Raw genomic sequence first — 15,520 nt, 5'->3', positions numbered from 1 at the left:
CGCCCGATATCGCTTCTAAAAGCGTGCGTCGTATAAGCAGATATAAGCCTGAGATCTTCATTAAGATATATGCAAGAAGCCTGCCGACTGCATTCACCAGATTTACACTTTCCTAACTGAAACCATCGGTGGCTGGTGGGTACGAATTTGGCAAAAAGGGATAATAGAGAAAATATTGAATTTGAATATTTAAAATTTTGGGTGTGTCAGCACTTAGGTTATTTTGTACCTGTCACGTTATACGGGGTATATAACCTTACCATAACCAACAGAACATAACTGTTATGCCGCTTATCTAAAAATCTTAAAATATTCTGACTTCGGTTAAAAGCTGAGGCTGTAAACGGGCACTCAGAACAAACAAGGACAAAAGGGGGCTACACACACAGTCACACGAAGTTTATACTGGCAGTAGGTCAAGACGCCAGAGCCTCGTTAGTCTGCAAAGTGCAGTCCAGGGTGTAGCTTCTACGTGGAAGTGAGGTTGACAATTGGGTGTACTACGTTGAAGGCCACCCCTTCCACCCCAATAGAGAAAATTAGATCAATAGTTAAACATGCTTATTAGAAAATGGAGTTCAGCATCTTCGCGTTACAACTGCGAGAAAGACGAAACATTATGCCCTTACAGTTGTAGTGGGAACATGGATCATATACGATTCTCGTGACTTGTTTGTGCCTCCAGGCTTCGATACACGGTGACACGAAAATAAAGGATGTCTGGGTGGCAGCATAGCAAAAACATAAGCATCCGGGAAGGGGGGGTGTTCGAATAGGTACCAGCTCCAGAGTTTTCTTTTAAGTTCACATTTACTCAAATATGGGTTATTGGGCACACGGTTTAAAGTGTGTTCCGAACCACTATTGGCCTCCCCCGGGTATCGAACCCTGGCCCCTTCATTACTTTACCACTATGCCATATGTGAGATTAGAAATAAGATGGACATTTAAAACAGAAAAAGTTACAACGGAAACACAGAAATGATAAAACGAATGGAAATAAAATGATCGATTGATTGATTTGCTTTATTTTACTTCGCTTTTGTGCTACTTTAGACCAATTGCGAAGATGGGGATGAGTGATGATATGCTGAAATTGATGAATTGACAATCACAAATATCCATGCCGAGGCCGGGATTCGAACCCGTGATCCCTGGCGTGCTAACCACTTCGCTACGGGAGCCGGCTGAAACAAAATGAAGAAGGGAAGAATAAGTATTTTTCCTTACTCCATTTTTCAGGTAAGTGATCCAACCTTGGCCCTCCACCACGCCGAACCACAAAGAAAATCAAGTTTCCCAAATGAGCGTCATGTTTAATGTGGAAAAAGAGCAAATTTTTGTTTGGGGCAGCGGCGCCAGAGTAAATCGGTTGGAGGAAAATTGCAAAAAAATGTTTCCGAACTTTCGAACCCGCTAGCAATTAGGGGCGAAGAGTTATGTTACGGAGGACGCCCCTGCCTGTATGTTACCCGCAACACAACAGGGCATTCATTCACATGAATTCCCCGCTCGAGTCTTCGGCGGGAGACGAATCACGCGGTCTCTACAATTCGCAACGGGCGGCCCTGGGGAAAAAATGGGACGGGGTTCTGTGATTTACATTTCGATTACGATTCATTTGGAACGTTTTCAACTCTGCTCAACTGAACTGAGCACTGTGGCATGCACAAAAACTCTAACAAGCCCAAATCGTTACAGTGAATGGTTTCCATTTTTCTAATGGCTTAGAAGGTTTTGTTCAAGATTTGAGTGCATTGTCTGTCACGTAAAGTACAAGGGGAAGTCATTAAATAAGAGGAATTTTATTCTAAACTTCATGGAGATTTCAACGAAAATTTGTACGAGGCCAAATCGTTCCTTAGTAACGATTGTGTGAACGGTGGAAAGATTTTAAGACGGACGAAATGTCAGTGATAAACACACAGTTGCGTGGCAACTGAGGCAGTGAAACAGCAGATCGACCAGCGAATCCGTTAATTTAGTGCACTCTCCCAATTGTCCCCGCTGAACCTTCATTCTGCTGTAGATTTCAGAAGGTTTCACTCCCTCTAACCACAACAAACGAACAACACTTCTTGCTCTTCTACGGCGAAAGCCAACAGTAGAGCGGCCATGTTGTGCACTCGCATCAATTAGTTCTCCGGCAGTTTGTTTCTTATACAGCATATTTGGAGAAGATGCAATTCAACTTGCAAGTGTATCAATATACGCTGCATAAAACACGCCTTATTACTAACCTCGTTGACCCTTTACGAGCTACTGCGCAGGTGCATACTGCTCGATCGTCACAACACCTTTACGGCGTGTTGCTAAGGAACCATTGTCAGTCCGGAAATACACATTTTTGTTGTGTATAAATCTCCATGAAGTTTAGAATAAAATTTCTGTTATTTAATGACTTAGCGTCGTATACTTTCCGACTTTCTATCCATAATATTAACTTTTAGTTAATGTTTTTCAAAACATACGTATGTGGATAGCACAGTGCGAATTAAGCTTTCTGTTTTGGGGGAGGGAAATGTCACTCAGTGGCGTATTTGTGATTTCATTTCGGAGGATAGGTTTTTTGGGGGTATGCAAATTTGTATATGTTACCAGACTGTAAAATAAATGAAAATGGACAAAAACAGGCATAAAAATTATTTTATTTTGCCGGGGATAAATTTGTTTGTGGGGCGCAATCCCCGACATCCACCCCGTTAATTAACATACTGGTGGATAGGAAGAAATACAGTATATATAAAAAACATTGATAATGTGTGAAGGCAATGATACAAAAGGCTGATTGTAATGGAATAGTACAGGTGGGCGGTCATACAAACTAAGAAAACAAACAAGACAGATTTACTTTTGACAAAACATATACATCTAAAGCAGTTTTTGCTGTGTGTATATTACTATAGGTAGAGTGTGAAATCATTGAAGGCTCGTGTGTGTGGGGGTGGGGATGCGCGCGTGTGTTTGTGTGTATAAGAAATTATCGACAGCTATAACGCAAAAATATCAAGAATTAAGCACTTTTAATACACGACAATTTACGACAATTAAGAATTTTCCATCTGTTCATGGACTCCTGAAATCGCAATTTTATGCTCAGTTTTGGTATACAAATTTTCGAGATCTCGTGCAACCACAGCGATTTGCATAATAGATGATGGAAATGTCTCCGTCGCTTACAGAGCAAAAGAACAGGGTGAGTCAAAAGTCCCATGACACCCTAATAAGTAGAAAACGACTTGACGGAGGGAGTTAGAGATACATACTCCGTATGTTGCATACTAACAAGTGGCATCTGTACAGAATTCAAATGCAGCAGTTCTAACTGAGGATGACCCAGACAGGCGGTTACAGTTTGCAGACTAGGCTTTGGCTCGTTGCAACGAGGATCCCCAGTTCCAGAAAAGTGTTCTATTTAGCGACGAGGCCATATTCTGCGTAAACGGTGAGGTAAATAAGCAGAATCGCCGTTATTGGTCAGATACCAATCCATCATGGGCAAATCCACGTAAGGAAGTTGGTGCGGCAAAGGTTATGGTGTGGTGTGGGATATGGAATACCCGAATTGTAGGACCTGTCTTCATCCATCGAAACCTGAATGGGAAGAGATATCTGAATATTCGCCCGGAAGATGTGTTCCCCTCACTGATGAACCCAGACGGCGAATTAGCAACTTATTTCCAACAGGACGGCGCGCCTCCGCACTACGCGTTATGTGTCAGGCAGTGGTTGGATGAACACCTACCGGGTCACTGGATTGGTCAAAGAGGGGCCCACTGAGTGGCCACCCCGTTCTCCGGACCTTGCACCCCTTGACTTTTACCTTTGGAGTCATCTTAAAGGCATAGTTTGTCAAGAGAAAATCACTGATCTCCGACATCTCCAGCACAGGATCCAACAAGCATTTGACTCTGTCGACCCTGCAATGTTATGAGCTGGCTGAAACGTCCTACGTTGTGTGTAGCACACAAAACGGGCAACACATAGAGCACATCTTGTAGGATACCAAATGTGAACTTCAATTGTGAAAATATCCTCACCAAATAAAGTTAGGGGAAAAATAACTGCATATTTTTATTTCTGAGAAAATGCACATGTAAAATGGTATGCAACATGACGCCTCCCCATTTAAAAATCTGGATGTAATTCCAAGATGGCAGCTTTCAAGATGGCCACCATGATTCACACTAGCCCCATCTGGTGTGTCCCCACCACAATTACCCATATCCGAAATTTCATCGCCCCCGTCATGTCGTTTTCTACTTATTAGGGTGTCCTGGGACTTTCACTCGCACTGTACAATTAGTCTTCACTTACTTTTCACGAGAGGTGGTGGATTTTTTCAGGCTCCATTCATATTACTTGCATCTGTTGTGTTTAAGAAATTAGCATGTGATGTGCTAAAGGGTAGTTAGGGCCATAAGCGTTCCTTTGGGCTAATGTTTTCAATACCGAGCACGAAATGTAGGAGAGACGGGAAAAAATTCAATGCTATCTACTTAAGAGTAGAAAACGTAACCCTCATTTTAATGGTCGGCAAGGAATTGGAAGCATTGTGATTTAAAAATTGCAATATACAACCTCTGACAATAAAGTTCGGTGAATGATCCTGAATATCGAAAGTAGACGAATTCTTAATGAAACCTACCTTACTGTCCTTCGAAGTAGTCCCCTCCCATGGCTATGCACCGTTGAGAACGGCTGTACATGTCCTGGAAACTTTTAGAAAAGTCTTCTTTCGGGATGGTGTTCAAGACCCTCGTCACGTTCCGTTGGATGTCCGGAATATCCTCAAATCTCTGACCTTTCAAAGCGTTTTTGAGGCATGGGAAGAGAAAGAAATCTGGAGGATTCAGATCCAAATTTCTTGCAATGCATTGCTACAGAGTATGAGAGCTGGTGTGTGAGGTACGACCCTGAAACGAAACGCCAAAGCATGGAATGGCGTTCTCCTGCATCACCCCGTCGGAAGAAGGTCAAGGCGTAAAAATCACGCATCAAGACGATGCTTATCACTTTCTTTGACAGTGATGGCATGATCCACAAGGAATTCCTGCCGGAGGGAACAACAAGGAGTGTTGCTGACAAGATGAAGAATAGGCATGCTTCAGTATTGACAAAAGAAAAAATGAAAGAGGTACGTACAGTACTTGAACGGTCTCCAAGGAAAAGTTTGCGTAAATAGCATCGCAGAAAGGAATATCGTTCGGGAGTGCACATAAAGCCACAAAGAAATTAGGTATGCATGCATAGCACATACATTGCGTACACGAACTGAAATCTCCAGCTGTTAAAATAATAAGGTACTGCCAGTGGTTTATCAACCAGGTGGAAAGTAATGGGATGGACTTCCTGGATAATGTGTTTTTTAATGATGAGGCGTATTTTCACCTTAGCGGTTACATCAATAGTCAGAACAACAGATATTGGTCAACACACAATCCACACATCTTACATGAATCTCCCCTGCACTCGCAGATCATAGGGGTTTGGTGTGCGATTTCTAGACGATGAATAGTGGGCCCGATTTTTTTTTACGAAACCCTTGACAGTCGGGCATACCAGGATATCATTATGCAATTTATCGCTCATCTCCAGCGTGATGAACGTTATTGTTACCTGCAACAAGACGGGGCAACGTACCATACATCCACAAACACCATGGAATTCTTTGGAGAAATGTTTGATGATCGCTTTATCTCAAAGGGTCTGTGGCCCCCTCGTTCCCCTGACTTGTCGCCACCAGAATTCATTTTTTTTTTTTGAAAGAACGTGTATATCGAGCAAACCCACGTACTATACAAGACCTAGAGCGAGTCATTACTCAAGAGATGAATTCCATTAGCCCTGATGTCCTAGGAAGGGTGTCAACAAATATGGTGCGAAGGGTTCGGACCTGCCTTCAGGAAGAAGGTGGATATTTACAACACTTGCTGTAAAACATTGCCATTTGTGCATAACTGCATTTCATGTATCAAATCAAATGTGAGTATCGTTGCATTATTGTCCATAGTGGAATTATAGTGTATAGTATCATGATGTGCACGATAAAATGATCACCTGTTAGTAGATATACAAATTAGTGTGCCTTATACCATCTTGACTTGTCTAATTATGTATTGTTGCATTAATAATAATATAAGTACATTATTACTATATTATTATTTCATGTGATACAAAAACGCTATACGAAGACGTGCTGAATATTAATGCCTCCAATTTGTTTCTTACGGTGTAAACGCATTTTGGATTTTGAGACTTTCCCGCTTCTGCATTGCAAGTTTCGAACCTCTATCGCCAGTGGATGCTGAACTATAGCGACTTCTATCGCCAGTGGATGCTGAACTATAGCGAGGATAATGACAGCATGAAATCATACTATGTCGGTGCATCTGAAGCAGCATGCGGTGATCGAGTTTCTAACCGCAGAAAATGTGCTCCTAAATGACATTCATCTGATAATGAAGGCTTTTATGGGGATGAATGTGGAGACGTCAGTACTGTGCGACGTTCAGCTGCTCATGCTCGTATTGAGAACACCCGCCGAGGACTTCAACGTGTGTGACAAAGAACGGAGTGAGAAGCCGCGTACTGCAACTGATGGAGGTCATGGGAATAGTGTCAATTAACTCATTAGAGAGAACCGTCGCATAACCCAGGCAGAGCTTGTATTCAAGTGTGGCATATCACGGGAGTGAGTGCAGGCCATAATCGCAGATCTGGGATACCAAAAGCTTTGTGCACGTTGGGTACCTTGGAAGCTCACTCCTGACATGAAGCAGACGAGATTGAACATTAGCCAACAGTTGCTTCAGGACTATGAACTTGAAGGTGATGCGTTCTTAAACAAAATTGTCACAGCCGATAGTAGTTATGTACGTCATTTCGGCTGAGAAGTGAAGCTGTGGCCCCGTCGTCAAAATCAACAATTCTACAGTGACAGCATTAAGAAACTGGTCTCCCGTTGACAGACGTGTGCTGTTCGCTAGTGCGAGTATTGTGTATGGACAATAGTGTTCTAAAAAGTTACATGCATTTCTTTTTTCAAATAAATTAATCTGTTTTCCAATAATAAAAAAAAGGAGGCAATACTTTTCAGCACGCCGCCGTATATTTTACTTCTATAGAATATGGTTAGGAAGAGGGACTTCCCTCGAAATGACAAAAATGAAGAACGGTTTGTTGGTTCAAATACGTAATTAACACAGCGTAACCGCACCATTAAGTTGACAGATCTTTGAGAGTAAGAAGGTTGTAATGTTGTTTAGAAGCGGAAGGAAGCGCTGTAGCATTCAGTGCAGGACTGAGAATAATACAACCTTCAGACAAGAGGGTTGACCGAGGGGTAAGACTGCGACATCTAAACTTCTCGCAGTAAACTTATTGAGTTTGATACTGGCAGAGGCAGGCATACACACACGCACTCACCCCCACACTCACACACACACACATGCAGGAAGGGGGAGAGGGGGGAGAGGAAGGCACATGGAGAAGGAGAAAGGGACAAACACAATTACAGGTATACCGGGAAAGTGTAGGAGAGGCACAGAGACGATAACTTGTATACAGGAAGAGTGACAAAGTGGGAGAGGAAAAACATATTGAGACAGAGAGAGACAGATGTACAGAGAAATGGCGAGAAAACAAACACATACCCACTGAGAAGGAGAGAGAGAAACAGTTATAGGGAGTATGGGACAGAGACAGTGACAGGAATACAAAGATAATGGGGAAAAAGGAGGGAAAGCATATCATGACACGAGACACAGATAAATTGAGACGATAACTGGTATGCAGAAGGAGCGAGAAAGTGGGAGAGAAAAAAGTCATAGGGAAGCCAAGTGTACAGAGAAAGTGAGCGAATGGGCGAGAGAACAGAAACACCGAAAGAAAAAGGGACGAGAAAACATCCAGGATCAATGGCAGTCATGCAGAGAAAGAGAGGGAGAGGGAAGAGAAACACACGCGGAGAGAAAGAGAAAATGTATCACATTTTCACGGTCGTTTTTATTTCCGGACGGAAGGAGTGAAAGATTTATGGCCGTTTTACTTCTGCAGTAATTTATTCGAGGCTTGTTGGAAAAAAAAACTGGGTGTGAGGTAGGAGGTAATGACCGATCGCATTGACAAGGCAAGAGGCGGAGGCTCGATCAATCATACGTGCAATCTGGTTGGCCGAAAACGCGGCAACCGCTGTCACGGGTAATTATCGCCGCTCGCGTATTGATGAGTGGCCATTAAAGTAATTGAACAGTCATTGCGTATGACAAAATCGATGCTTCCCTTTGATGAGTAATTTTTACGCAACATTTAGCGACATAAACGGAGCCTGCTTGTTTGGTGTTCCACGGGACGCTTAACCTGAACTCAAACGACACTTGTGGTTGCATCGGTATAAGGGGGGTGGAGACAAGATATTGATTAATTTGGTTTATTTTACTTGGCTTTCCTTCGAGGTTGGGTTTTCGCGAAGATGAGAATGAGTATGATATCAAGTATGGTGTGAGGCGTCAACTAGTACATGAGCCAGTACCACCCAACTAGTCCAACTCCAACTGGAAAATCCAGCATGCAATACAGTCTCGTGTGATTCAGGCATAAGAATGGTGACGACATTCTCGGAAGGAAGCGTCTCAACTGAAATGGTTCCATCTAGGAGAAAGGATCCCCAAAGGGGGGCCGCACTTACTAGGCTCCTTGAAGGCCGTGATGATGAGCTTGAAGCCGTTAGACTCGGTGCCCCAGGCGTCCGTCACGTACTTCAGCGTCACGAAGTTGGTCTGCATGAGGATGGTGCCCACATTCTCCTTCGTGTTGCGGCAGGAAAGGTCCGCCTGCGAACAGGAAGCAAAAAAAGGTTAATTAACATATTGCTCATAATTATACAATGGAGAACAGCACAATTTGTATTCATCTACAGATATTATTAGAATAATTAAATCAAGAAGACTTAGGTGGGCAGGTCATGTGGTACGAATGGGAGAGGAAAGAAACGTTTACAGGATTCTTGTTGGGAAACCTGGTGGTAAGAGACCTGTAGGAATGCCAAGACGAAGATGGAGGAACAACTTCGAGATGGACCTAAAGGAAATCGGTAAGGATGGAAAAGATTGGATTGATCTTATCCAGGATAGGAACAGTTGGAAAGTTTGTGTTGCTGCAGCAATCAACATTCGGGTTTAAGAAGGCTAGAGAGTTAGTTAGTTAGTAACTTAGCTCATAATTATACAAGAGGTTGTGCCAGGCACATCCAAGAGCTGAATTAAGTTGAACTTCAAGGAAACTCTGCGTAGGAATCAAACGTACAATCCTAAAATACATCCTTCATTTTTATAATCTGGAATACAATAGAGAAAACTAACTTTCTGAAGTAGCGCTACAAAAGAAGTCGAGCAGTAAACGTTGTTGAGATTTTCATTGCTAGATCATTGGCATACTTCTTGAGCGTCGCTAAGATTTGTTTGAAGTCTGGACCACTTGATTAAGGGCGACAGCGTTATTATCGGGGAGGTCAGCCTTAAACGTCGCCGAGGAGATCATTGCCTGATGCCAAAAGCACTAATGTATTCTATGATACGGTTTTCTGACTGTGAGGGTATGGTGATTGGTCAACGTATTCAATTTGCACCTCACCACAACTGATATCCAATTTACTTCTTCCTGTGACTGTACAATTATATATTTTGCGTCATTATTTCTGAAAGATGTTTACTTTATACTTCGTATATATATAATATATAATAGTAAGCAAATTGTCCATCGCTCTCCTCGACACAATCTAAGATTCAAGAATTGAAAGTAAACACAAGTCAATTGAGAACTAATTCTATCCAAGCATCAGCATACTTCCATTAATTAAAAAGACGATGAAGAAAGATTAATCAAAACAGCAATGGATAATTTTGTTGTGTATTCAACTTGCAGCCAGCTGTGATTTAGTTTTAATTCGGCCGAAACATGGATTAAATAACACCGACATTGAGAATATTCGGTGTCCTTCACGTTCCCTACGTGTATAGTCCATCTGCCTTGGTAGTGGCCATTGACGCAAGCGCGCATGCGCTGTCTGGTCGAGTCCACTTGCTAAATAGGGGTGGAACGGATAAAGGGAACCAGTATCGTGAAAATTGTCAGATGCTGAAACGTCATTGAAATTTCACACATTGCAACATCACCGGATATGTCCGTTGAGACTTGTAAAATCCATCGTAAACACAACATAGCGGGCGATGATAAACAAAACAATCGAACTGATGTAAACGAAATGCTGCTCTGAGACCTAAAGAACTCGCCACGGTATAGCGTCCTTACCCTATCCCTGTTCTTGCCGAAACCACAACGCGTGCCACGGTTGACAGTCGAAATCACTGCCACTTCCTTTCTCCCTTTTCGTATATCAGCAGCCAGCCCTTCTCTGATATGGCAAAGCATCGCCCAGCGGCATGTAACACGAGGGAGAGATGAAGGCAGATAATTAAAAACAAAGGGACTGAACTAATCTTTCGCCACTCTCGAAAAACGCTCAAGTGGGCAAGGAAAAAATGTGGGGCGGTGGAATAACGACGGAATAGATTAAGCGCGAAAGGGCAGAACCTTGAAAAGTAACACAGGAATAGACGGGAGAGGAACAAGAGCGAAACGAATTAATCGCGAAACCAAAATTCAACACCTGAATAAGCTCGAAAAAAATAATGTCGAAACCAAAATTGATCGCAGGAATTAGCGCGAAAGCGAAAGGAACATCCGTGAAACTGATTAAGCGCGAAAACAAAACTGAACATCGGAATAAACGGGAAAGGAATAATCCCTTTGGCGGTTGTTCTGGCGACCCAAGAGACGCTTGGCAACTCCAATCTAGCCTTCCTTTGTCGGTGTTCATTACACCCCTAGATTTATGGCTGTGGTTCTCTCTCTGATTGGGGAAACGAAGGATGTTATAGCTTGACGAAGCCTGTACAGTGTTGAGTTCATATTTCTACTTACTTCCTCTACTGCGAGTAAAATAGACCTTTCGAGTTGATCTCATCTTCCGCTGTTGGACAGTATTTTTATTTTAGTTTATTGAACTCAACAGGTACATACCTAGTTCCAGAGCCCATATGAAGGATGCAAAGTGAATACAGTTACACATATTTCTGTAATATAGAGATAGAAATTATATATATATACATACACACACGCACGCACCCACACACGCGCACTTTATCACACCATTGCATCAGAAAATTATGTGTTTAAGCTTATGCCATTGTGTTAATAGTGGTTTTACTGAGGTCCCTTAGGTTCATAGAAAAGATGTCAATGGTGTTATTCTTGATTAGCAATTTATTGTAACTGGTGCACATTCTCCACAATGGAGATTTCTTTTCAATTTCCGATCTAGCCTTCTTTATAAGAAAAACTTCATTCTTTAGTCTAGTTTTCGACGATGGGATTCGAAAATTAATCTGGCAGAGAAGATGTTCAGCATCTATTTCGTGATTTAACAACTTCCACAAGAATACTATTTCGTGAAACGTTGTTGTGTGACACAGCTTCGTAAACCGATATTCATATATTAGGTTGTCGTAGTGTTCAAATGTGGGGTAAACTTTCTGAAGTTTGTATTTTAAAAATCTAAGAAATCTTGATTAGACTCTTCCAATTGCTTCACTGTACTTTGCTGTGTCTGGATTCCATATAACAGATGCATATTGGAGTTTTCGTCTTACATATGAATAATACAAAACATTTTAGCGTCTCTATACTCTTGAAATCCCTCTCCATTCTAAGAATAAACCCAAGGTTCTTGAACGCTTCACTAATTATTTGTTCTACGTGTTTATTAAAAGTAAGATTTGAATAAAAAATAACCCCTAAATCATTGACTGTAAATTTTTTTGTTAGAGTATGGTTGTATAGTTGATACTGAAATTAAACTGCGCTTTTCTTTGGAGTATATATTACATAATGGCATTTATTGATATTTAGTGTTAAATCATTGTTTGTTGTCCACGTTTCTAACTTTGTAATATCATTTTGAATTTGAAAACTGTCATTTTGTTTGCTTATTTTCCTGTAAAATTTCAGGTCATCTGCAAACAGGAATTTGCGTGAAATTTCAAATGAAACAGACAAGTCGTTAATAAGTAAATTGAAAAGAAGTGGTCCACGTTTATACCGCTGAGGTACTCCTGAGGTGACTCTTATCTCTGAAGATGTGTGGCCTTTATACGTCACGTACTGCTTACGGTTCTGCAAATAGGAAGCAAACAATTGACGCAGTGGTTCAGAAATATTGAAGCATGCTAATTTACTTAATAGAATATCGTGGTTAACCAAGTCGAACGCTTTGCAAAATTCTGTATATATTGCATCAACTTGACCTCCTTCATCCAAGGTTGAACTTATTAAATTGGTAATTTCGGAGAGATTGGTCAACACTGATCTACGTGGTACAGTCATGTTCAAAAAATCTGTCGCATGGATTTTTTCTAAGTCCAACGTCTTACGAAATTATGTTGGTAGCTCTGAAACAAGGAAGTGTTGTGAAATATACGATCCTCCAATCAGAGTGAAGTTCGATTCTGAGGAGCAGGAGGCGTGACTCACGGTCTTGTCCACAGGAAGTTCAACCAATGCAGCATTTCCAAATATGAGATAACGTCCCCATTGGTTAAATATTGTTTCAATAAAGCGAATCGGCAGAAAGATTGCGCAAATGTTTACTTTGTCGTTTTAATACTTTTAATCGTTTCAAATTAGTATTAAATTGTCCCAATTATAGTTCAAGAGCTTAATATAATGTATTCATGTATGCGTTTGACAATCATATATCACTCATTAGAACAATTTTCACATTGTTTTCACTACGTGAGACGACATTTCATTTACATTTACGATAAAATAGTGGTTTGGGTGTAATAACAGTTTTCATTAATTCATTTTTATTTGTTGAGTTAATGATTAGGTTAATTCGTTATTTCTCGCAAAAAGAGGGAACCACAGCTGAAATAAAATACACAACTTGTATTATTTAGGTCAAGAGTTCGTTTTAACATCACTTTTTGCACACATAGGCTAATCACGACTCGGGATACATTTAAATTGGAATCTGAAACATTATGCGACCTGACTGGAACTCGGAAAAGGACACACTGATTACAAGACGTTGATACATTACCAATTGGTCTGGCGAACGCCAATAATAATGAGGGGTTGTGGGAGTGGGAGAGGGGTGACGGAAAGTAGAAAATAAATAGTATTTTTGGGGGGTATTTAATGTTATATTTATACACATACAAACCTAAGAAAATATTTATTTTGATACATGTATGTGGGGGTGGGGAAGGGGGGAAAAGACAGGGAGAGAAAGATATTGGAAGAGATGGGACGAAGAGGTGATTGTGCAAAATGTTTTATTTGACGTTCAGTAATAAAAACAATCAAATCAATGATGATTATCTTATAAATAACATATTTAATGTAAATCTGTTTTAAAAATGGGGACGGGGAGCTGTTTGTTTTACGTTCAGTGCAGGATAAGAAGTGGAGACACATAGTGGTTCGTATCTCACTTTAAACTGTAGGCCCAGGCCCCATTAGCCTATCTGTGTATAACGTGGATTTAGAATTCATTAGAAAATAACGTCGATCTAGTATTTTGGATTTTAGATGCGTTGAGACCACTAAAATATCCAATTCTTGTAATAAGAAACCTGTCCTCATATTACCATTTTGAAAGAGAGAGAGTTAATTGTATAATCTTTCGTTGTTAGTTTCAAAGAAGACTAATTCAAATAGTAACAATGGGAACGAATAAAGCTTACGAAAAGTTTTTGCCACCGTGGAGATTTGAACCTACGACCATTAGAGTGATAACCCAGTGCGATAATCACTACCCCACGAGTTCGTTTCTTCTTAGGGCATGATTATGAGTTAAGACCAATTCGTTCAATATGCATTAGAAATATAATCCCCACTCGCCTCTTGATAAACAACACACCCAAACGCTCCTTTGTAGAAATGAAATAAAGGTGGTATGAATGTCACAAAACATTTAAGCAAAATCTACTATAGTTACGACGCAATCGTTTTACATGGAGAGGCTACAGCTTTGAAAATTGAGGTTGTGACGTGGTTTCTTGTAGTGGTAGGGTAGATATTCGTATGGGAAGGTTTCAGCGTGCAAAAAACTTTATTTTTTTTTATGATGGTAAAGTGGTTCGGTGATAGGCTATCAGTATTACACGCCGAAGATTATAGGTTTGACTTCTGTTCGATTACCCCTATTATTATTATATATAGCAACTAAGTATTGTATTTAATTAATAATTTAAAGAAATAAAAATGTAATATATTTTTTTAAAAAAATAACACTCCTTTCTAATGATTTTTCAATGTTATTTTTGAAAATAATTGTTCAGAATATGTTTTTGAATTTCTCATCATTTTACTAGGATTTGCATAAAAATTATCCATGTGTCATATTCGACGAAATGTCATGTACAGCGAAAGTTATACATTTTTATTTTAGGGAAAATTATCAAGAAACAAAACAAATAAATTCTATTGACATCCTTTTGTGAATAGTATTTATTTTACATTATTTTTTGTTCACCATGCATAGTTGTATTCTTGTAAAAAGCATGAAAAACAATATATTCTCTACATTTCGCAAAGCAAATAATATACGAATTTTCGTAATAAGTAAAATGCAATAAATAATTTTTCGGTTTAATAAGAAATAACAATCGCAGAGTTAACCGAACGGTGAATCGAACACAAAATTTTACAATCCATAAAATGCCTTGTAGCCTTTGCAATGAAGTGATGTAGATTCAAGTAATAACATTTCATGCAAAATCGCACGTTATAAGATTGTTCAAATATATTAAATCAATGTGTCCATAAGTTATTATACTGTCAGCCATTAGGCACATCTCGTTACAAAATCTCAGCACATCACCATTCACTAGTTAATCGAATTGAATATTGATTCACTTCACAGTTCAATGTGCAATAATAGTTTCGACTCATATCACGTGAGATGTAAACTCAATTCAATTCTCTCATTGTATGTAACTTGTATGTTGAGTTCATGTAGAAATATCAATTATGAGCTCTAAGCTAAATTTGACGCTACAATCGCTTGATCAACTCTTGCGTCTCGCTGCCAGACATTCTACGTTCCTGTTTGCTCCAGGTCGCTTCTGCATTTCATTATCATTGTTTTTACCTCTGTTTCATTCTCATCGTCGTTATAAACCTACGTAATTTCTACTGTTTACAGTAGACAGAATCTACTGTTATCAATTGTAGTACTCTACGGTGTCTCTCGGAAATCTACTCAAAATCAATGATTTCCTACTGAACACTTTCAGTAGGCCTAATGTGTAATTACAGTTGAGGAACTACAAGTGAAATATTCTCTTCAGTACTGCATGTAATATTGCATGTAGTGTGTTTGAATTTGAATTTGAATTCAAAATTTTGGGTGCGTCAGCACTTAGGCTATTTTGCACCTGTCACATTATACGGG

General features: G+C 40.1%; 1 protein-coding gene across 2 annotated transcripts in view; it reads right to left on the bottom strand.

Annotated features, from left to right (window-relative positions):
• The window catches only part of loaf (low-density lipoprotein receptor domain containing lost and found), a 690,862-nt gene that overhangs the window by 49,642 nt on the left and 625,700 nt on the right, over window positions 1-15,520 (bottom strand). For both annotated transcript variants that reach the window (XR_014441985.1, XM_083126283.1), the window contains exon 3: window positions 8,690-8,834. Coding sequence is in view for 1 of the 2 variants with exons in the window: in XM_083126283.1 (XP_082982409.1) it covers window positions 8,690-8,834 (145 nt within the window). In the remaining variant the exon portion in view is untranslated. The remainder of the gene's footprint in view (window positions 1-8,689; window positions 8,835-15,520) is intronic.

Source organism: Lepisma saccharinum, chromosome 8 (assembly GCF_977018435.1).
Source record: "Lepisma saccharinum chromosome 8, izLepSacc3.1, whole genome shotgun sequence".
NCBI classification, from domain to species: Eukaryota; Metazoa; Arthropoda; class Insecta; order Zygentoma; family Lepismatidae; genus Lepisma; species Lepisma saccharinum.
Note: the sequence above shows the minus strand (reverse complement) of the source record. Positions and strands in the feature narration are given on the sequence as shown.